Here is a 24,222-nt window from a genome sequence, read left to right as displayed (position 1 = left end):
AGAACTGTTACTGTTGAATATTCAAGTCCTGATGAAAGCATCAAATTCAGCCTAAAAAATCATCTAGCCCGTGATATTATCTCCTATTATAGCCAGTGACTGACTAAACCACGTTGCTGCTTACTTTTCTGAGCCAAGCAGCAGGTCTGTCTCAAAACTTCAACCAGAGCAATTCTCATGAGTGGGACACTGCTACCAATAATTTCAGGTGCCTGGATAATACAAAGTTGCTGAAAATACTTTTGATCAGGATGGTATTACTTATATGCACAGTCCTTCAAATGCCTAGAGATCTGAAATCAGTACTAATGTAGGCACATACCTCCAAAGCTTGGCGTAAGAAAGTTCTCTTCTCTGATTTGGCCCATTCGATGCACTCTAAACACAACTCGACCTGCAACAGGGAGAGACAGTACGTGCAACATTATGTCTTCACGTTCTTCCCACAAGCCTTGCTCTGGAGAACAGCTTTCATCTCCTCCTCCTTACATACCCATGTTTACTGTCTCAGGGGCATGCCTTGATCCCCAGTATCTCAATATGTAATGATTATAGCATAATGGAAAATCAACTTGGCCTTTTACACACAAAGTATCTTTGTACTTAGATTGTGTTCCCTTGGAAAAGAGTTTCATCTTCAAGATTCCTCTTCTACTGTCCCAGGAGGGACCCAGGCTACATACATAGCCCTGGAATGTAGATTTCTATAATGGCTGAGAAATTTTTAAAGCAGAAATTTCTCCCTGAATAGTAATAGTAATGTGTTCATGTGACTATATTGGTCATAAAGGGGAGAAATTCTCAGCCTAGGCACAAGTGTCTTACTCCTAACAGTTGCTTGTAAGACTCAAAAGGCCCATCTGGCTTTTCCCTTCCAGATTCTACGAAGTGCAACAAACAATTCTCATCACAATACAGCAAACTTAGCTTGTACTAAAGGAAGTAAAAAGAAATGAGAATTAGCCTAACACTTTAAGAGGCTTTTAAGCTTTCTTTAAAGGTACTTTGAACCCCAGTTCTGTATGCTACCCAAGCAGTAAGGTACCATGCAAAGTAACTAACGTAAAGTAGTGTTCTATGCTAGATGGTCTACATGCCATAGGTACCCTTGCCACAGTAGCTCTGACAAGTACATATTAAGAGCTTCAGATCTTGTATCACGTCTGTTACTGCGAGTTAAGATTCATAATCAGAGCATAAAAAGAAACTAAGCTTTCCAGAGAACTAAGTGCTAAAAGAACAGGTTTTTATGTAAATCCCAATTTCTCTTAAGAGATGTTACAAGGAGGGAAAAGTGAAGGGACAAAATCCAAATTAACAGACCTTCTGCCTTTAGATAAATGGATGACATTACATGGTATTTGGAGGATTCACCAGTAAGAGTCAATGAAATCTTTATAACTCACTGAAGCCCCCTAGTGGCTACTTAATACCCAACTCTAAACTCAACTGCCCTCATACAGTAAATTCTACAAAACCTAAAATAAAAGCAAGCCAATCACAATTTCACGGTTTTGAGTTTTGTTCTAAAAAGCAAAACTCAAAGTAGTATCTCTGTTCATGACATGAATGGAACTGAAAATATTTTGCTGAACATTTTTAGCAACAAGAATAAAAATCTTCAGTCCTACGTGTCTTTGGGGGCTAAGAAATGCTTACCATCAGTTTTACCCAGCAAGCTTTTTCAAACAATGCAGAAATGAACACCTAGGCTCCTGATCCAGTAGTCTAGAATAAAAGGTTGGCCACTCTGATGTATATCCCTAATTAAGAAACACTGAGTTCTACTCTAGCATCTCAACCTGTCCCCATTTCCCTGACAGTCCAGATGTTAAGTGACTCACCCAAGGTCACGTATTCAGCTGTTGGGACCAGAACTTGACCCTACCTCAACCCAGCCTTAATAAACTCAGGTCAATACAGACATTTCTCCTAGAGCAGGGAATCTGTACAACATGAACTGCCTATCTGTTATCAATTACAGGGTACATGCTTTGCAATATCTGGGACTATAATTGGTGAAACCAGTGCTTCAGTTTTAAGAAAAAATTTTAAAGGCCACTGCCCTTGCTACATAGCTTGAGAGGCTTTGTCCTTTGTTAATGCTAAGGATGACTGATAAAGGGGATAAGAATACACAAGAAGCCCATGCTCCTGGAGGAAGCCCTACTTGAGTACAAAAGCTTGACACGGTCAAAATTAGGTATTTTTTAAGCTTTAAATAAATACACTTAGTCATTTTTTATATGCCTTTATTAACTAAATTCCTAAGGGAAAAAATTAACTACCACTCTAAGTCTGAAATTCTCTAGCACAAACTCCCTTTTTTCCATTGAAATAATTGTTTCATTAACAGGATTTTTGATGTAAGGTTTCTTAAAATGTCCTATTGTGTTTTAGCTGGAAAGACTACACCAAAAAATGGCTTCCCATAGAAACTGCCTAGAGATCCCTGGAAGGTAGAATGAATTCTGGAATTTCAGTTCACTATTTGGCAGGAATCTGGTTCACTCTTCTTGCTCCCCTCTTCACCCCAACTCTCTACTCCCCTACCCTTGCTAACCACCCCAATCCTCAGTCCCCCACCCCACCCATATAGCCTCACTTCCTAGGCTCTAAACTTTAGTACTGCAAATGACCAGAACCTAACTTGAATCATATCAGCTTTCGGAATACAGCAAGCTGAAGATTGTTCTGTAGATCTGACTTATGGTCAGTCCCCAAATACAAAAAGGCAAGGAAAATCCCCTCCCCCATACTCTTGGTGTTAAACTCCCCAATACTCTAGCTCTTGGTACCAAACTCCCCCAAACTCCTAGCTCTCTTACCAATGTCCTAACACTTCATATTTTGCCTCAGGCCTCAATAGTACTATGACAGTGATCCACCTATGACTTGCTCCTCTATCCTTTCCCATTAGTCAATCAAAGAATTTTAAAAGAACCTAGAATTTTCCAAGATGAAGAAGACTATATCCAATTTCCCCAAGTCAGAGGCCTTGAGTCACATAGACAAATGTAGTAACAATACCCCGTGCTTGTATCTCAAGTCAATAAACTTAAGTCTTAATTCAACAAAGTATCTCCTGAGCATCTACCATCTGGAAGGCATAATCCATACATTCCCTCAACAAATACTAGTTATGTAGTTTCTCTGGGCCAAACTACTCTAAGTGCAGAGGATGCAGCAGTAAATAGGACACAGTACCTATCCTCATGAAACTTATACTCTAAGTAGGAAACGGATGTTAATAAGTAAAATAAATACGAAGAAAGCAGAGATAGGCATTTTAGATAAGGTGATAACAGAAGGTCTCTGAGGAAATGAGATGTAAGCAAAGACTTGAAATGATGTGAAGAAAAAAGCCGTGTTAAGATCAGGCTGAGAGCGGGACTTCCCTGGCGGTACAGTGGTTAGGACTCAGTGCTTCCATTGCAGGGGGCACAGGTTCGATCCCTGGTCAGGGAACTAAGATCCCACAAGCAATGCAGCGCGGCAAAAAAAAAAAGGTCAGATGTATAAAAATGCCCCAAAGCTAGAACAGTTTAGAGCTAAGGCAAAAGGCCAGTGTTACAGCTGTAAAGAAAGTAAAAGAAAGAATAATATGGTAGGTGAGGTCAGAGGTAGCCATGGTTAAGGAATAGCCATGAATTAGGAATGAGAAAGGCACTGTGGTACTACAAGGGATATAGGGCTTCACCTGAATGAGACTATATTACAGTAAATAAAATAAAGCAAGGGACTTCCCTGGTGGCGCAGTGGTTAAGAATCCGCCTGCCAATGCAGGGCACACGGGTTCAAGCCCTTGTCCAGGAAGATCCCACATGCCGCGGAGCAACTAAGCCCGTGCTCCATAACTACTGAGCCTGCGCTCTAGAGCCCGCGAGCCACAACTACCGAAGCCCGCGTGCCACAACTACTGAAGCCCATGCTCCGCAACAAGAGAAGCCACCGCAAGGAGAAGCCCACGCACCACAATGAAGAGTAGCCCCCGCTCGCCACAACTAGAGAAAGCCTGCGCGCAGCAACGAAGACCCAAAGCAGCCAAAAATAAATAAATAAATTTATTTTTTTTAAAAATTTAAAAAAAGAAAGAAAATAAAGCAAATGTTCAGGTAATCATCATACAAGGCATAATCAACAATATAACATGTACAAAATATAATATGGATCACTGAAGAGTTAAGATCACAGTGACATCAACAAGGAAAGATTTCAGAGGAGGTGGTACTTGACATGGAACTACAGAAGGGAAAGGTACTATCATGAAGAGTGTACAGGACTTGCTGAGCAAGTATCCAACAAGGCTGGCATGTTTGGTACACTTCATAGAGTCTAGGAGATCAGACTGTCATGCTAAGCTGTATTGTAGAAAAACATGTAATACCTAATTCTGTAGGCAACAGAGAGTCACTGAAGGCTCAAGTTATGGGTGAACAGAGAGAGGAATAAAATGTTCAGAGGGTTACTTTGTGGGGATATCTCTCAAAACGGTGGTACGAGGCTTTTGCAGTAGTCTAAGTAAGAAATAATTAGAACCCACTGTATATCAACAGTACCTCAAAAAAAAAAAGAGAAGAATTAGAATCCAAACTTGACGGCAGCTGTACATAGAGAACAAATATAAAAAGAGGTAGAGAACAGAGATTGAAGAAAGTTGCATTGACAGAATTTAATAAATGGTTGGATGTTGATGTTGCCATGTTGAGTTTGAGGTGCAAGTAGCACCATCTAGATGATTGATAATTTATTCCAAAACAAGCAAATAACCTATAATCCACAAAAATTACTGAAAGAAGACCTGCTAAGTGGATTAAGACTCTCGCTCTTGATAAAAAGCTAAACTACTGTGACTTCCCTGGTGGCACAGTGGATAAGAATCCACCTGCCAATGCAGGGGACACAGGTTCAATCCCTGGTCCGGGAAGACCCCACATACCGCGGAGCAACTAAGCCCGTGCACCACAACTACTGAAGCCTGCACGCCTAGAGCCCGTGCTATGCAACAAGAGAAGCCACTGCAATGAGAAGCCCACGCACCACAAGGAAGAGTAGCACCCGCTCACCAGTTAGAGAAAGCCTGCACGCAGCAACGAAGAACCAACGCAGCCAAAAATAAATAAAATTAGATCTTTAAAAAAAAAAAAAAAGCTATACTACTAAACATCAAATACAAAAGAAACCAACAGCTCTTACTCAACACTAAGATGACACTGACAATAAAATGACACAGTACCTGCGAGTGTTTCCTTTCACCCTAAGATAAGGAAGAAAGGTTTCTAGTTGACAAAAAAGTAATGTGCAATGGACAATAGCAATGTACACACACAGTTAAAAGGAGGGCCTACCCAGACATGGAATACATGACAAAGGTCAGTAAACCCCACTAGCCAATTACAGGAGAGCACTAAATTATTATTTCAATAATTTGGACAAAGGAGTAGAACTGATCATTAAACAACTGCAGTTCTATCCACTGAGTCAGCTCTATGTTATGGGAAGGGACAAATTCCAAGACTTCAGTGTCAAAGAAGCAGCTTGGATAATTAATTTTTTCTGCCTAAAATGTTCCAAGTAACATTTATTAGCCTGTTTCAAGTTAACACTTATTGGTCAGCCCATTCTAAGGCATCCTAGGGGACTTCCCTAGCGGTCCAGTGGTTAAGACTCCATCCACGCTTCCAATGCAGGGGGTGCGGGTTCGACCCCTAGTTGGGGAACTAAGATCCCACATGCCGCATGGCGTAGCCAAGGGAAAAAAAAAAAAGAACAAGGCATCCTAATTCAAACAAAAGATGGGGTGTCACTTTTTCATGAGAACAAATACAATTTTTTTTAAAAATTAGGGTTAGATATAAGAGTCGTACCCCTTAGAAAAATCACTTTTTCTTTTAAATTATTCATAAAAATAATTCTAATGCTTTGGTTCAAAAGGCAGCTATCTACGTATCTATTTTTGATCTACTCTCATGAAACACAGTTCTCCCAGAAACAAATGAATTTGAAGACTTCACTACAGATGAATTTTCTACAATGAAGTTAGTTTATGGTGTTTAAACTAGGTTTCAAAGAATCATTAAGGCAAGAAACCAGATTTTACAAAATGGTTTTTGTAAAACCATTTTACATGATTTCAAAGGGAGATCCATATGTCCTAGGTTTCTGAAGTTCCCCATTATTTACTCAATATGCCACTAAGCCCCTTCATATCTTTTACACCCACAGAGGCTATAGCAAACAATGAGATATATATATATATGTATATATATATAAAATAACCAACTACCAATTCCTATCCCTGCCTTTATACCATCTGACGTTTTATATATTTATTACCTGCCTTCATCATTAAAATATAATTCTCATGAGAGCAACAACTGTATGCTGTTACAAATGAATCCCCAGTATCTATAACAGTGCCTAACACATAACAAGCACTAGTGAGTGCTGATGAATAAATCTACAGAAAAGACTACAACTGTAGTCTTCCTACAAACAGATTCAAGCAACCACCATATACCCTGCTTGAATCTGCCACTTTTTACACAATGAATTTTAACTTTGGTAGCGTCTCCTTCTCCTGAATTGCGGACAATACAGCTATCTTTGAAGAATGGGAAGAGGCTCAGTAATTCCAAAGAGGCACTCTTCAGTGCAGCTCAGGGTCTAGTCTGAACTCACAGAGGACATGTACAGGTATACCAGTCACTTCTGCACACACAAGACAAAAACAGATGGATGCTCACCCCTCAATAAAGGCATAAATGCAGTACAAGACATGCCAAGAAGGGATGCCACAAGACTTAATTAGTGCTCACAAGGAGCTTTGTGACACAGAATGAAAGGTACCACAGACACAGAAAACATTACAAAGGTGTGGCAATACAATACCTCAAAGACAAGAATCAGTTTGTGACCCTGATGTAATGAGGATTCCAGGGACCACTGACAATCTCCACTTACAAAGCAAAGCATGGAACAGACCCAAAGTATCAAATGCCCTGTAACAAAGAGAAACTGACATGATAAGTCCTGCGCTGTCCTCCCAGTTGTCCCTTCCACATTAGTACCACAATGCAGGCAGGCATTTCTTTCACTGAAACAACACTTTGCTCCATATTGTCTACCTTCTGTCATTAAAGTAGCTTACCTCCTGTCCTGTAGCTGCTTCCATATCAAGAAACAGATCAAGAAGAGATCGGACCAGACGAGCTGCTTTAGCCTTGCTGATGGAATTCAAGAAGGGTCGCACATACTTCAGCAGTCCTCCAAGCTCTGTGTGGAAGGCAATTCAGAGAGGAAAAAGTACACATCAATATCAGGGACAAAATACCCATTAAAAAATGACCCAAGATTATAAAACCAGTACTGATGTCTGGAATCAGTCAAAATGAAACTTAGAAGGAATTTAAAGCATTCTTAGCAGGTAATGGAGCAGCAAAAAAGTTAACAACATATACCAAATCTGTATTCCATTCCCCACTCAGCCTCTGGATTATTGTGAGGGTCCTGGGAAAAGCTCATGTCTGTCTGCCTCATAAGTACAGCAAAGTACTCACACTCTCAGAAAACAGTTTTCTAGAACACGAAATATGCTATGCCTCTACCACCTTAGACAAAATTACTTCCCCACAGCTAACAAATTTATCAGGTTATAGGAGTTAATTTTTTTTTTCCTAATTTCCAACCAAGTCTGTCTCAGCAGTTCCCCTTAAACAGAGATTTTCAATTCCAGGTTCCTTTTTTCCTCCCTTCCTGAAGTAATGCCCAGCTTAGACTTTTACCAATATAATTTCCAAGGCACTCTTCTGAATCAACTTTTCACATAAAAGTTAGGGTGTTTGTCCCTTAAAGTTATACTATAACCTTTTAAAATTCCTCATTAATCGGCAAAACCTAAGTCTTAAACTATGACAAAAAAGCCGTCTACCACAGAGGTTCCCCCCACCCCTTATGTAAGAAAAGAGGGTGGCACAGTAATCTAAGGGAGCAGCACCTTTAGAAACAAACGTGAAAATCAGAGAACATTTCAACTACACAACTAAGGAAGTACTTTGGAATGTAGGTTAAAATTACTTTAGTGCCACTGCCTCCAACTGTAGACTCAGCCTCCTGAGAACTCGAATTCAGGGCAAGCAAGCCTCCCCCTCCTGAGAATGCTAATTCAGGGTCTTGAATCCTCATCTGCCTGCACAGTCACAGGATACATGGGACTGTGCCAGGTATAAAAGGAACTTTATACAGAGTGGAAAAGTTCATCTTTCCCTTCACTCCCCAGTACTGACCTGTGAATCCCACCGTCTAAGATTTTTTTCCAATTCTGCCACTCCATTCACCCCTGTACTGACTACACACACGCCTGCTTTCATGCCTCGCTCATGCTGCATTTCCACCTGGAATCCCTCCCCATCACTTCGACCTACGTAGATCTTAGATATCCTTTTAGGTCCAGCTGAAGTCCTAGTGAGTCTTCCATGCCAATGCCAGGCTACACTGATTTCTCTCCCTCAAATTACTTTTGCATTTATGCAAACTTCAATTATGTTATATAATCATAGCTTTTTAAAAGCAGTCTAGTGCAACGTCCCTTCTGAAACAGCATTTCCCACTATGCTTGAACAAATCTAAACACTCCCTAGTGACAGAAATATTCAGAAAGTAGACGATTCCAGTGTTGGTCAAACTAAATTGTTCTTTTCTGAAACATGAGTCTATATCCTCTTTCCACATGGCTTCAAATATATGACGATAACTATCCCTCATATCTCCCTAACTTTCCCTTTCTCCAAGCTAAACAGCTTTAACTATTTCAACTGTTCCTCCAATGTCCTGGTTTCTAGATTCCTTGTCACCTTAGTTGCCCTCCTCTGAATTAACTCTAGTTTGCAAATGTACCACTTGTGGTCCCCAGAACTGAATCAACGTTCCATGTAGGGTCAGACCAGCAGTCATGGCTTAATTCTCCTGATTGGACTGCCACATGTAACACAAGAAGCATGTTTTGCTTTTGCTAATAGCACTCTTTGTTCAGACTGAGTCCATAAGGTCTTTTTGCATAGAGAGGTAATTCCCCACGTTCCTCTGTTTTGATAAATAGTTTAAGTATATAACTTTATACTTTCCACACTGAATTTAATCTTGTTGGCTTTGACAATAACTCTGAATCTTAATTCTGTTCTCTACTGTACTGAATCATCTACAAAAATAAGCACACCTTCTGATATGGCTTTAGCTATACTGCCAGTACCAGAAGAACAAGGACAGATCCCTATGACATGATGCTAGAGACTTCCCTCCAGCTCGACAAATGATCCATTTGTCATGGCAAATGTTCAAAGACCCTGCTTACATCAGATATGTTGTCTATATCATTCTTCCTATCCCAAGGGTTGGCAAACTTTTTCTGTGAAGGACCAGATAGTAAATATTTTTGGCTTTGTGGGCTATATGGTCTCAGCGGCAGGTACTCAACTCAGCCACTGTAGTGCAGAAGCAGTCATGGGCAGTATGTAAACAAATGGGTATGGCTATGTTCCAACAAAACTTTATTTACAAAGACAGTTGGCAAGCCATTGCCTGTGCACCCCTGCAAATCTGCTGTCTGATAAGGCTAACCAAAGAGAACCAAGGTGAGTTTGGAATAACCTTTTCTTAATAAACCCACTGCTTTATGTGCTTAAAACCTACTTATCAAATAATCTGTCCTGGAACTTTACTGAAGATTACCAGTTTACAGTGTCTAGAATTTATTCTTTTCGTTATCTTTTTGAAAAGTGGAATAATGTTCTGCCCATCCTCAGTTTCCTTATACCTCTCCACCCTCCATGATTTTTCTCAGAATAATAGTGGCTCTATAAATATATCTGCTACAACTATTCTTTTGATATTAAAAGACAGAAGTTTTCAGAGCCTAGAAACTTGAACTTATTTAAAAAAGACTACCTGCTCTCTCTTCTCTCACCTACCTTAGCTTTAATTCTCTCTTTCTAATGTTATTTCCATCTTTTTCATTTTGAAAATCATTTTCCTTCCTGGAAAAGGCAGAAGTGAAACATGAGCTAAGGATTCTGCACTTGTCTCCAGCACTTGCTAGCATTACAGTATCTTCTCCAAGTTATTCTTCTTACTCTAACAGAAAAACAAATGACCTCTTAGTTTCCAAAGACTCAGTTCATTTTTCATTTTAGTCTATTACTGTTTCTTAGTCGTTCTTGGTTATATTCCGTTTCTTTCCATTTTCACACTGATATTTTTTTAATTCTTATAGAATCATATTGAGTTCTTCCTTCTATTCTTACTGAAATTATTTGCAACTGTGTGACCAGAACTTCCTTTTCAGAACCTCACAGAACTCAACACACTCCTTTTAAGAGTCTCAGGCTATGAAATCTGCAGATCCTGAGCCTAGGCATCATGTCTGATGACGAACACCACTACTTTCAATCAATATTCTGCATCAGACACTGTCTTATTCACTAATTCCCAAGTGATTGATGTCCATCAGGGACCCTACCTTAAACTTTTTGAGTAGAGTACTTAGCACAGTGCTAGCCATATATTAAATGCATAACAAAACAAAATTAAAAATCAGTGGAACAGACATATTTTCTGTTCTCAGGGAACCCAAAAATCAAAGGAAACAACACAAACCGATCAATTATTAATAGCAAAGATAGGTAAATGAATGTAGGCCCCAAAACTTCCTTATTATACTTGTCAAAGTCTTTCTTAGAAAACAATGATAAGTAACCTGGAAATGTTTTTTAAAGTTCTTATGATTCACCTGTTAAATTCCAATAAGTTTCGCTGTACACTTCTAAACTTCTCAGGTAGGTCACAGGGAGGGGAGGGCAAGGAATAAGGAGAGAGTAAAGCATGAAATAACTTCAAGCAAAGCAGTAACATTTTTGGACAAATTTTCTGAAACACTGACTATACTACATGCTGTTTTTAATTATCCATTCTACTTGAGAAAAACAGACATTTGGATCGTTCAACAACAGAAAAATCATTTCAGGGAATTCCCTGGCAGTCCAGTGGTTAGGACTCCAGGTTCTCACTGCCAAGGGCCCAGGTTCAATCCCTGTTCAGGAAACTAAGATCTCACGAGCCACACAGCGCAGCCAAAAAAAAAAAAAAAAATCATTTTACCTGGTTTTCTAATTCTTTCAGGAAAATTACCTTATTAATTATATTTCATGTGGACTAATGATCAAAAGTGTTTTGCAACCCCAAGCTCACATTAACTGACAGGCAAACATAAACATGTTAAATAGGAGAGAAGTCAGCCTAAAATGAAAAAACCACCACCTACCACTGATAACTCATAAGTGGATAACTATGGAAAGCAAATACTTCAAGGTCATGAGCTCTGAAATAGGACTACATGAATTCAAATTCTGAGTCTCCCATACTAGCTGAGTGCCCTTAAATAAGATATTTAACTTTTCTGTGCTCAGTTTCCTCAGGTATAAAATAGGTAATAGTATATACCTTACCAAGTTGTTTCGAGGATTCAATAACCTAAATCCTGTTTGGGCTTAAAACAATAACTAGTTCATAATAAGCACTCAACAACGGTTTTTCTTATTATAGATATTTTTAATGATATTTTAAATAAGATACAAGATCCATATAAACACATCCTCCCAATTTCATACAACTTTATTCAACTTTCTATTGACTGAGCCTAATAATTAATAAGTTATCATACTTAATTGGAAAAGATCTTTGTTTTCAAGTTCAAGAAATTTTGCTAACTTACACGTATCATCCTTTTGGATAACAACATAATTTGGGGGAAAGTAATTCACGAGATCAACCACGTTTAATCCATTCTAATCAGATAAGCTCTAAATTCACTTTAAAGTTGACAAAAATCATCCATTTTAAGTTTAAGCAGGCTACTCTCTAAATACTATTGTCACTTTACTGTCAAAAGCCCTTCCTTGTCAACAAGACTCTCTCCTTTTAAGGACACACCCACCCATCATCAGAATATCATCTCGAGCTTGCAAAGTCAATGGTTCAATTACAACTAGAATGTTTGGGCAACAACAGGCACAAAGCCCTAGGTACCAGTGGAGAAATCCTGGGAAGGTTCTCTCCATTTAATGTCTTACTCATTGTGTATCAGGAAAAAAGGACAGCAAAGCCACTTCCTTGGACACAAAATCCCTAGTCATTTTGAAGTCAGGGGCCTAGAGTCACTATCCAACGTAAATACATCAGAGCAGCTCCATGAAATCACCGAAGACTGCTACTGCCCACATGTAAGGGAATGCAGTGAAAATCCGAACCAGAAACAAATCACAGGTCACTATATTCCAAAAGAAACAGGATTTTTTTCCCTCATCTGCAGAACAAAAGTCTTCAATGAAAGACGTGAGTTTAAAGGTCTCTTAACTTCCTGACAGAAAACTAAAACTCAACAAGTTGGCAATAAAATTGAATTACACTACCAATAAACTGTATGGGTGCATTCCTATGTTCCCTCACTCCAACCAAAAAAAAAAAAAACTTCACGCAGCATTTCAGGTAAAAGAAAGCAATCCACTTGTAGCACTTACCTGCAGCTTGTCCAGTCTTCGCCAGGAGAGACCCCAGTTCCAGGATGCTCTGCTCTTTGACCTGCACTGCCTCCTCATCATTCTCCTGAATGTCACGCTTCACTGGGAGAGGAAAATGCAAACTCTCTTAAAATTCTGACAAAAAATGAATACTAAAGGAAATTTCACCCTCACAAGACCAACTACAAACTCAAACAGTTAGCAAAAGACAAATTCTAGAGAGCTTTAAAAAAAAAACTCTAAACAAGAAAAAGTAAAATGATCATGTAGTACATGTCCCATGTATATCATAAGAACAGATTCCTCTCTTTTGATTTTAAATGTGCCTTTTCATTCTACCAATTAGAATTTCCCTTACCCACATACATTGAGATTTCTGTTGCTGTCACTTGGTTAATGCAAAATTCAAACAAGTTCTTCCAGTTGTGGTGGTAAGCCCCATGCCAGGAACTATGTTATGTGAAAATATTAAATATACCTGTCTGTGCATTTACCTGCCACAAACTAAAATCAAATGACCAAGTTACTGATAACTATAAAGTCAAAAGTCTTTCAATAAACTTTAGGCCTGTGGAGAGCCTCAGCTGATGGGTGTGTTAGGGATAAATAATTCTACAAAGCCATTCAGGAAACATAACCCTGTCAAAGCTCCAGTGTGATCCTTAGGAGGGAATGCTACTTTAAGGGATTCAGGACCTGTTAAAAAAACTTCGTGCTATCTGTCCCACTTCCAACTGTTAATAACTATTCTACCACTCAAACACTGGACAGCCTCTTCAAGTTTGTAGTGATAATTTTAGCAATCATCACTAGTTATCACTTCTCTCACAAAGCATCATGACTTGACAAAAACCAAGATTTTGATACTCCATGATGGAGTCCGGAAAAAGTAAGGCTGTCAACCATGATGACTCAAGCTTGTTCTAACAGGAAAGCTTTCAAGGAAACTCTCTCCCAGTATAGTGGGCAAGCAAGAAATACTCTAATTATAATGTTTACCATAATTCGCACTTTATAAAAGACAACGTAGTAGGCAATAGACACAAAAAATAAAATAAAATCCATGCTTCTCACATTAGTTCTAAATATTAGTGTGTATTCACAGGAAGAAAAGACACATTGAAAATGACTCTGGTTCTTAACTATAACTGACTTAAGTCAAGATCAGAACTTCAAAAGGAAACACCCTTTATTTACCAATATCACCCATTCACTGATGCATCTTAACCCCCACTTCCTCCCTTTTTCTAGTAACCCCAAAGATAAAGATATCCAGATCTTGTCACTGTCCTTCCTCCATGAAAGTCGGGAGTACCAAAATTCAACGGACTAATGAGTCGACATAAAAGCCAACAGCCTTGAGGTCCCACATACACGTGCAAACTACTTGTTGATTCAACCCGAATCTTCTCAAGCTATATTAAAAAAGATCACACCACTACATGTGCAGTGAAGAGATAGCCCATGCCCTAACTGAACCCTTGATGGCTGAACATTAAACGCCCCCTCTGTCATCATAAATTTATTTCTGGTCACACCAGAATCCCAGTAGAAAACTGTCGGAAGCGACGGGCTCCGGCTCCCATTTCAGTTTTCCAGTCGTGTGCAAGGTGTAAGGCAATCATACTACAGTGCTAACATGTTTTTCTTTGATTTTCTCCAGCAACGTGCAGCCGGCCGGTTCCAAAGAGTTCCCAGAACTCCGCGGCTGACAACTAACTCCCCGAACTCTCTTCCACCCTCTACGGCAGACTAGGACGATTAGTCACCTCCTCTGGCCGGGCGGTCCCACGCCAACACCTCGCTCTTACCCCCTACACGGGGGGCAAAGGAACGTCTCAGTCACCTCCCCAAACCAAATGCCAATCCGAGGTGTGTGTCCCCTCGGTATTTCAAACCACACTCAGCAAGAGACCCCCTGAAGTGGAGCCTTCCGCGGTGGGGCTGCGAGAAGTAGCAGCTCCCAGCGTCCCGGGGAAGGAAACTCCAAGAGAAGAACGAGCGCTTGCGCTCGCGCTCCCACCCGAGCAGGTTGGGCTGAGAACAACGGCGGGAAATGCCTGTCCAGAGCGGGTTTCGCCAAGGCCCTCAACACGAGGCGCTCAGCCCAGTTCGCGACAAGCCCGCCGGCCAGCACCGCTCGCGGTCCCGGGCCAGCCCGCACGGGCCAGAGCGGGAGACAAGGCTGGGTAGTGGTGGGGCCCCGGCTCGGCCCACTCTCCCACACCGCGCCGAGCCCACCGTGAGTCAGCAGCCGGCGAGTGGACGCCGGGGTTGCCTCGGGGCTTCCCACCGGGGTGGGAACCAGGAAGCCCCAGGGAGCTCCGAGCGGCCTGAGACCCCGGCCCGGCCCCCCTCACACACACAGTGAGTCAGCAGCACCAGAGCCGGCTAGCCCGGCCCCGCTCCGCCGCCGTGGACCGACACAGGCCGAGCTGGGCCGGTGGGGCCGGAGAGGGGGCGCGGCGACCTTTACCGATGGAGTGGAGGATGTCGATGGAGGCCTCCCGGTCGGTGCTGAGTAGAGACTGGGCTCTCTGGAACTCCACCACTGCCGCAGCCGCCATCTTACCGCTCTCACACCGTACCCGGCCGAGGCCGCCGACGCCGGAAACACACGCCCGGAAGGCCCGCCCTCGCGCCTCTCCCCCCCACCCCCTCATTTGCCCCGCCTCCTCCACTCCCAGAGCACCACGGGAGTTGTAGTCTCTCCGCGGGGCGCGGAAGGAGGGATGTAGGGGTGTGGACGAGAGCTGGGGAGCTTGCCGCCCACCAGCGAGGCTCTCCAGCACCGCCCAGCGGCTACCCACGAATAAAAGAGGCGGTGTCTAGCAATAGGAGCCCGAGGCTAATCCCCACCCACCCTAAAAGAGGCCTCTTAACCCCAACTCCCCTCGCTCGCCCTTGACAGTATTTGAGCACCCGGTGGGTATCTAGTGAAAGCTGTTTAGTTTTCTTTGTAGCTTCCACATTCGGCCATTCATTCAGGGCAATAAATGATCTTATAAAGTGCTCACTATGTGGCAGACAAAGAATAGCACCATTCAAATGCGTTCAAGTGTCCGGCAACACGTGGGACTCGCGCGCGCGCGCGCACACACGCACACACACTTTCCAGGCTACAATCCTACAGAATCCTAGCCAGGCTGTGATTAAACGCACCAGTGTTAGAGAAAACTGATGTTAGAAAGTAAAATATCATCTTTGCCCCCATTCACTCAATCCCTCTTGGGGGGGTCACATAGAAATCTAACAGCTACTCCAACTCCCCAGATCAATAAAGAAAAAACGGATTTTTCCTTCCAATGTCTCCAGTGCCTTCAACTAAAATCACAGGTGTCTGAAAAGCTGTCAAGTAGAAGGGAAAAAAAGACATTCTATGTGCCCACTGAGGGTTGAACTTAAAAGGAGTACTAAAACGTATACAGTCAGTGCACTATGAGGAAGATCTTCCTGCAGGTGAAGACAATCCAAAAATGCAATATGCTGGGACTTCCCTGGTGGTCCAGTGGTTAGGACAACACCCTTCCAATGCAGGGGGCATGGGTTCAATCCCTGGTCGGGGAACTAAAATACTGCATGCCACATCTCCCAGCCAAAAAAAAAAAAACCAAAAAACAATATGCTGTCACCTAATGGAACCTGTAAAGGAACCAACTTTGCACTCCTCTGTGTCTGGGTTAGGCAATTTATATGTCTGTTTCCTTTTACTTTACCAGCAATGTTCTGTGAAGAAGATATTATTTACACCCCATTTATAGATGAGGAAGCAGGGGGTTTTAAGTGATTTGGTGAAGCTTGTATGGTAACTGACAGCACTGAGATCTGAGAGTTAGGGAATGGGTTCCTAGTTCCTGGATGTGTTCAAATGAAAACTGGATAACATCTCATCAAGTCGTAAACAGGATTCATGACATTGATTGGGGAATTGGATAGAGTGGCTTCTAAATGTCTCCTAAAACTGAGCCTTTCTTTGCTCAAAAAAGGCATTCCTCACATCTCAATTTGGTATGCAATTAATATTGTACCAGAATGTTAATGGGCTGTAAAATTCCAAAGCTGACACCAACAGGCCATACGTATCCCCACCTTCTAAAGAAGCGTTACCAGTTACATCCCCAAAGAACTTGCTAAAAAGTGACTAGGCCAGTCCTGTAACCTTCATCCACTCCCAGCCTACAGCAGGGAGACATAAAAATTCTAAAGGAATTCATTAGAAGAAATCATAGAATAGGACAGAGTGCTTACCTCACTACAAAAAGGGGGTACTACAAAAGACTAGGGGTGTCTGCCAAACCTCTCTCCCAAGCTGGTGAGTCTTGCTGACTGTAGGAAATTTTAAGTTCATCTCTGCGCAACCACCATTGTGAGAGTTGGAGGTGAACCAGGTATGTTTCTCCGGGAGTTTGGGGTCTTCGTGCACATTCATGAAAAGAGTCACCCACTTTTGGACTGCAGAATTCTGAATTAGTGAAGTTGGTTGATACACCCCACAACAGGACAAGGAGAAAGGGCAGCAGTGAGGCAGCCTCCACTACCTGTGTTTGACATGCGCCAAGTGCAAAAGTAGATTACCCAGGACCATCTTGAAAGGACCTACTCAGTAGGGCCATCTGCCAGAGTGAGGAGACCTATAATAAAAGGCTGGAATGATGGACTTCAGGAAGCATTCACTGAACGGGGATTGTGAGGTCCACCAGCGGAGCTGCCAAAGAACCCACAAATGCTTTCAACAAGAGAGAATCAGCACCTATACTTTCAACCCAGTAACCATGATAGCACTCTGTTTTACTTTCTACCTAGGACATAACACAGTCTGTGATTTTATTATTTCACCTGTTTAAAGCTCATCTCCCTCCACAAAGTTTCAGGGACCTCATCAATCTTGTCCAGTTATAGTCCCAACTCCTACAATAGCAGCTTGCACAAAGGGCAACCACTCAATAAAGATTTGTTGGGTGATGAGTGCTAGAATCTGTCCTTCCACAATCTTCTGCTGCCCTAAATGTCCATGTCCTACACTATGTGACTATTCACTTGAGCCACTGCTGACTGGATTGGGGTGAGTGTGAAAGGGCTGTCACAGATTAACCAGTGACCTAGGGCATATAGGGACTGGCCTGAAATGATTAGCTGGACCAATACAATTCCTTCCTTGGGAATTGGGGAATTGAGACCCTGAGCCAGTTAGCCAAGGGAATGGAAATCAAAATCTGTCACTTGGAACCAACTAGAGCCAAGTTGCTAGAGAGAAAACTCAGTAGATGAGTGGAGAGAAGCAGGAATATCATGGAAGGAAATCCAAATACCTCCATAGAAGGCCACCTCAGTTCCTATCAACTTTCTACTTTCCAGCTCTTCTCCCATGAGGCCCACCCACACCATATTCCCCATTCTTGAAATACTGTGACATTTCCTTTCCAAATATCTTCCAATCCTTATTATTATGTGAAGAAGAAAGGTCCAGTAAGGTGTCGTTATGTTTTTAATGGCTCTCTATTAAAGATATTCCTTTATCTTTCTTTTTAACAAAGTGAGAGAAGGCAACAGTATCTAGATGGAGTTTAGATTTCCTTGTTTTAGTTTTTATGGATACATTCTAGTTATGGCCAATAATACTACTGGTTTTCCATTGAAGGTAGAGACATAAAATTACAACGAAAAACAAAGTGGGTCAATTTAAATAACTTTTTCCATGTGGACATGGAAAAAGTCAGGAATATGTACAATAAGCAAATGACTATTTGGGCTAGAAAACCAAATCTTGATTTTAATATCACTGTGTAGACAACCATCTACCTTTCCTTATCATTCTTTTTATTCCAGAATCACATCTCTAATTGGAAGACCCAGTTAGTCCTTTAGGTTCCTGCCCTAGATTTATAATCTTTAAAGATGACTTTCAAGTTACTCCTGGCAAAGGCACTACATGCTGGAGACGAAGAGTACGGAATTTGAAGTCGGACAAACATGGAGCACAAATCTTTACTACCAACTAATTGTCAAATTACTTAAACTCTCTGAGTTTGGTCATCATTAAAATTATTTTAAAAATCTACTTCACTTTATGGTTGCACAACAATGTGAATGTGCTTAACATCACAGAACTGTGCGCTTTAAAATGGTTAAAATTGTAAATTTTATTATGTATGCTTTACCACAATAAAAAAAATCTACTTCACAGAAGTATTTGAAGATTATATTTTCAAAGACAGTGGAACACTTCACCACTATGACTGACACATGTAAGTGCTCATTAAATGGCAGCTATTAAAATAATCATCAAGCTGCTGAATAAATTAGCTGTGGCACACACTACTCCCCTTCCTCAGGGAGCCCACTTGGAGGGCTAAACAAATCTAATCGGTGATTTTTATAGCAATAGAGGGGCAAACAACTGTCAGTTCTGTTTTCCATCTTCGACTTCCTCACCCTTGGTCTGGCCTCTTTTCCCTCTCTGTCAAGCTTCTTTCTGTCCCAAGACAACTCCCAAACACACTACAAAGCCCTAATCTCCCCTCATGCTGTCTATAGTCCAAAGCTATTTCTTTCCTCTCTGTACTTGTTAATTTTTCACTGAGCTTTCTTTGTATCACATAATTGAGCAAATAGGGGAATGCTATAATGTACTATCCTGCTAATACGAGAGTATATACTCCTCCTCTTTCTTCTATGCCTATACTCTGTGCAGCAGACAGGAAGCTAAGGTTAGGAATTCTAAGCTAGTACTGATCCCTCAACTCTACACATTCCCTGCCATTGGAGCTATAGAGAGAGAAAGAGAGAGGGGGGAAAAAAAAAAACTAAAGAGTATACAAAGTATGTCATTATTATCTTTTCACCCTCTTTGGAAATCCTTCTCTCTCACACTGCCACCTCTCCCCAGACCTCCAATACCTTGCTGTATTTGTGTTTTATTATGGTTCTCCTTCAGTGAAAGTCTGTCAGTGATAAACTTTGTTTTCGGCTGAAATGTCTTTATTTTACTCTCATTCTTAATCCATCGTTCCAGTGGGTACAAAGTTCCTACACTGACACTTATTTTTACTCAGCATTTCAAAGATATTAAAGATGACTCTTCTCAGTCTAATTGAAGTTCCTTCATAGGTAATCTGTCTTTTCTCTTTGGTTAATTTTAATATCTCTTCTGTCCTAGGCTCTCTACAGGTTCACTACAAAATATTTACACTCTGATGAAGTCTTTTGAGTCTGAGGATTCATGCCTTACATGAATCCTGGAAATTTCTCAACCATATCTCTTCACATACTGCCTCCTCTACCTCTCTTCTCTCTGGAAATCTTTTTAGACATAAGTTAGATCTACATTGTCCAACACGGTAGTCACTAGCCACATGTGGCTAGTGAGCACTTGAAATGCAGCTAGTCCAATCTGAGCTGTGGTACAAATGCAAACTATCAATACACACTGGATTTTATTAAAGACAGTATGGAAAAAAAGTAAAATATCTCATTCACAATTTTTATACTGATTATATGTCAAAATGATCATATTTCAAATTAATCTCACCCATTCCTTTTTACTTTCTTTAATGTTGGTACTATGAATTTTAAAACTATATACTTATCTCACATTATATTTCTATTGGACTGTGCTGTTAGACTATCTGCTTCTTTTCACCATATTTCTTATCCATTCCATCTCCTCATCTCTCTGTGCTACATTCTAGGTAATTTGTAGAAAGTTATTTAATAGTTCACTGATTATATCATCAGCTGCTTCTAATCTGCTATTTAGTCCATCCACTAAGCTTTAATTTTAATGAAATTTGAAATATATATTTCCATTTCCACAAGATTGATTTGGTCCTTTTTCCAAACTGTCCCTTTTTCAAAGTATTGTATTATTATGCTTTGGGTTCCTTCTTTCATGTTCTTAATCATTTAAGCCAAAGTCTATAATCTGTATCTGATAATTATTTGATGTTCTTGGGGATCTAATCCTACAGGTTGTTGTGTCTGCTGACTCTCCCTCCTGGAGGACTGTCTCCTCATGTGTTTGTAATTTTGGATTGTGAGCTCATCTTCAGCAGGGTTTTATCTTCCTTATTCCTAGGAGACCTGGGTTGGGGTTGCTTCTGCCAACCTGTCCTGATATCACTGTTCCATGACAGTAATTTATGTTAGTTTACAGACTTTGGGGAATTCCTACACTATACAGATAATAACAGACATGAAGAACAAAGGCATCTACCAAAAAGATAACTGATGTCCCTGAGATAAGGAACCTAACAAATAAAATGGGAAAATCATTTAAAGAAATAATTTTTGAAAAGTTCTCTTTTACAAATGAAGAAATTAGTTACAGATGGAAATAACAAACCATGTTCCAAGAAGGAAAAAAAAAAAATGACACAGAATGGTGACACCGATCTCTATCCCAGTTGAGTTGCTAAACATCAAAGAAGTCTTTGAACAACCAGACAGACAAAGCAAGTCGACTAAAAGGCGTGAAGTGGAGTGGGAATCAGTCTTATCTCAGATGTCTCTAAGGCAAGATTCAATGCCAGAAAACAGTGAAATGTTGCCACAAATTTGAGAAAGAAAGAAAAACGTGGCCCAAGAATATTGTTAAATATAAGAGAAACAGACAGATATTCTCAACCCGAAAAAAATCAGGGAATACAAGACAAAGTGCTTTCCTAGGAAAAAAAATATTGACAAAAATCTATGGATTAGGGACTTCCCTGGTGGCGCAATGGTTAAGAATCCGCCTGTCAATGCAGGGGACACAAGTTCGAGCACTGGTCCGGGAGGATCCCACATGCCGTAGAGCAACTAAGCCCGTGCGCCACAACTACTGAGCTTGTGCTCTAGAGCCTGTGAGCCACAACTGCTGAAGCCTGCGCACCTAGAGCCCGTGCGCCGCAACAAGAGAAGCCACCACAGTGAGAAGCCCGCGTACCGCAACAAAGAGTAGCCCCCGCTTGATGCAACTAGAGAAAGCCCATGTGCAGCAACAAAGACCCAACCCAGCCAAATAAATAAATAAATAAATAAATTTTTTTAAAAATTAGTGGTTTAAAAAAAAAATCTATGGATTAAAACAATGAACTCAATAATGGGAAGGCACTGCTGACAGTAAGCAGTGATTCCATTTAAATATAGAACTAAGACTAAACAGGACAAAAAGTAAATGTCATAAACCCTGACAAATAATAACATCAAAAACAGGTGGGGAGAGAAGACAGAAAGTTTATCAGTGTTAACTTCAATTTCTTCCTCTATCCATAGTAAGATGTTAAGCAAGTATCCAAAAATAAAACATGCGGTAAAATATACAATGATTTCAATTATTTAATGTTTTTAATGTCCTTTTTCTTAATTTTGAAGTGTCTGGAAAATAATAGTTCTTCCAATGAAGAAATATTTACTGAAGTTCAACCATTTCTTGAATTTTACTTTCTTTTTGCTGTTGTTGTTAATTTCTGAGGAAAAAAGTAAGTAGAGAAAAGTAGTAGGAATTATAAAACAAACTCTTACATTCCTACCACTCAGAATTAATAATTATAAATGTGTCAAATGTGATGCATCGTTTTAGGGAATAAAACATTAAAGAGAGATAACTAATGTCCCTTTTAAGCTCCATTCTTAGTCCCATCTCTCCTATGCAGAGCAAAAACTTTTCCATTCAGTTTACGTAGATAAACAGACAGATAGATAGATATCAGTAACTGATATATAGTATTGCCTTGTGCGAACAATCATTTTTTATTGATATAATGGTAGCATATCAAACATATTATTCTGCATCTTGCTTTTTTCATTCATTGTTCAATGAGCTGCATATAAGAGCTAGTTTATTCCTATTAACAGCATAAATTCCACTGTGTGACTATTCCACATTTATTCATGCATTCCACTATTAATGAACACTTAGACTGTTACCCTTGGATTTATTTTTTGCTGTTACAAACAATGCTCCCATGAACATCCTTGCACAAGTGTAAAAGTTTCTCAGCATACCTAGAAGTGTAATCATCAGATTATAAAAATAGGCACATTTTCAATTTTATTAGATACTGCCAAATTGCTCTTCCAAATGACCATGTGTCAATACACCCAACCCTCAAAAAAAAGGAAAAAAAAATTTTTTTAAAGAAAAAAAAAATACACCCAACCCTTTCTCAAGTGGTGTGACAGAATACCATTTTCTCCATATCTTCGACAGTACTTGATATTTGGGGCCATCTAAGTGAAATAGTATCTTGTTGTTTTGTATTTGCCTAATACTAACAGGGTTGAGATTATTTGCATGATGGCAGACGGAGTCTTCCTTTTAAAAAATGAAATTTCCTCTTAAAAAAATTTTCCTCTATATATAACACTTTGGTATTAAATTGCTACTCTAGATGACTTTTGGCTACTATTTGCCTGCTGTATCTTCTTCTATTTAATATTTAGGTTTTTTATATTGTTTTACATGTGTCTCCTGTAAATATCATATGGCTAGACTTTGGCATGTGTGTGTAATTTTAATCCAAGCTGAGCTTTTTTAAAAGTAGTGTATTTAAAAAAAAAAAAAAAGTAGTGTATTTACTGCGGTAACCTACATGGGAGGGAAGTCCAAAAGGGAGGGGATATCTGTATGTGTATGGCTGATTCATTTTGTTGTGCAGTGAAGGCTAACACAACACTGTAAAGCAACCATACTACAATAAAAATTAATTTTAAAAAAGTGGTGCCTTTAACCCATTTTCTTTATGGTAATTTATAAAATAAATTTTGAGCATTCTACTTAATGTATTTTCTCCTTTTTATCTCCCCATTGCCATATTCCTGACTTCCACTGGATTGATCATTTTTTCACTCAGTTTTTTTCTACTCTCTTTTGTTTGTTTTTGTTTTTTGGCCACACCACGTGGAGTGCAGGATCTTAGTTCCCTGACCAGGGATGGAACCCATGTCCCCTGCAGTGGAAGCGCGGAGTCTTAACCACTGGACCACCAGGGAATTCCCCCTCTACTCAACTTTTAATCTTCTACGTGGCTACCTTTAAATTGTTACACATATAAACATTATTTTTCTAATAATATCTAGAGGTAATCAATATCTGTATCTCCCCCTTGAAAAGACAGGGTTCCAAAATCCTTGGCATGTTTTCACTTCCTCTTGCTGAGTGCTTCCCTGCCCCAATATACCATACCTACCACATTGTTATGACTGGAATTTTGGCTCATAACTACTTTAAAACTTTTAAATCCAATTAACATTTAGACAATAAGTTCTGCTCATTAATTTGCTTACTGTTTCTTCTTGTACATCATCCTTGTTCTTGCAAAGCACATCTTCTGTCAAAGAAACCAACTTAAAAAATGACATACCTGTAGGAGTATCCTTTGTGTGCACCTAGGTTGGAGCACCCCTAGGGTAAGGCAGATGTTTCACTTCTGGATAAAACTGAACCTGGGTGTGAGGCTGCAGAAAATCTAACTAAAATAACTAAAAGTAGTTATTTCAGAGTGAATTTATGCGTGGCAAATTTTCTAAGCTCCTTCTGTGCCTCTAATTATATTTTCTCCTCAAATTTGTGTGATGGTTTGGCTGGAATATAATTCCTAATTGCAACATTTATTTTCCTTTCAGCACTCTGAAGAAATTGTGAAATCGGCAGGTATAATTCTGACTTAAAAAG

General features: G+C 40.1%; 1 protein-coding gene across 1 annotated transcript in view; it reads right to left on the bottom strand.

Annotated features, from left to right (window-relative positions):
* Positions 1-15,197, bottom strand: part of PSMD11 (proteasome 26S subunit, non-ATPase 11) — a 29,644-nt gene extending 14,447 nt beyond the window's left edge. The window contains exons 1-4 of the mRNA XM_007190159.3: positions 15,046-15,197; positions 12,570-12,671; positions 7,151-7,275; positions 323-394 (exon numbers count right to left, since the gene is read on the bottom strand). Of these exons, the coding sequence (XP_007190221.1) occupies positions 323-394; positions 7,151-7,275; positions 12,570-12,671; positions 15,046-15,136 (390 nt within the window). The 5' untranslated portion in view covers positions 15,137-15,197. The remainder of the gene's footprint in view (positions 1-322; positions 395-7,150; positions 7,276-12,569; positions 12,672-15,045) is intronic.
* Between the last annotated feature and the right edge of the window lie 9,025 nt (positions 15,198-24,222).

This window comes from Balaenoptera acutorostrata, chromosome 20 (genome assembly GCF_949987535.1).
Source record: "Balaenoptera acutorostrata chromosome 20, mBalAcu1.1, whole genome shotgun sequence".
Lineage (NCBI taxonomy): Eukaryota > Metazoa > Chordata > Mammalia > Artiodactyla > Balaenopteridae > Balaenoptera > Balaenoptera acutorostrata.
This window is presented reverse-complemented; position numbering and strand designations above follow the sequence as displayed.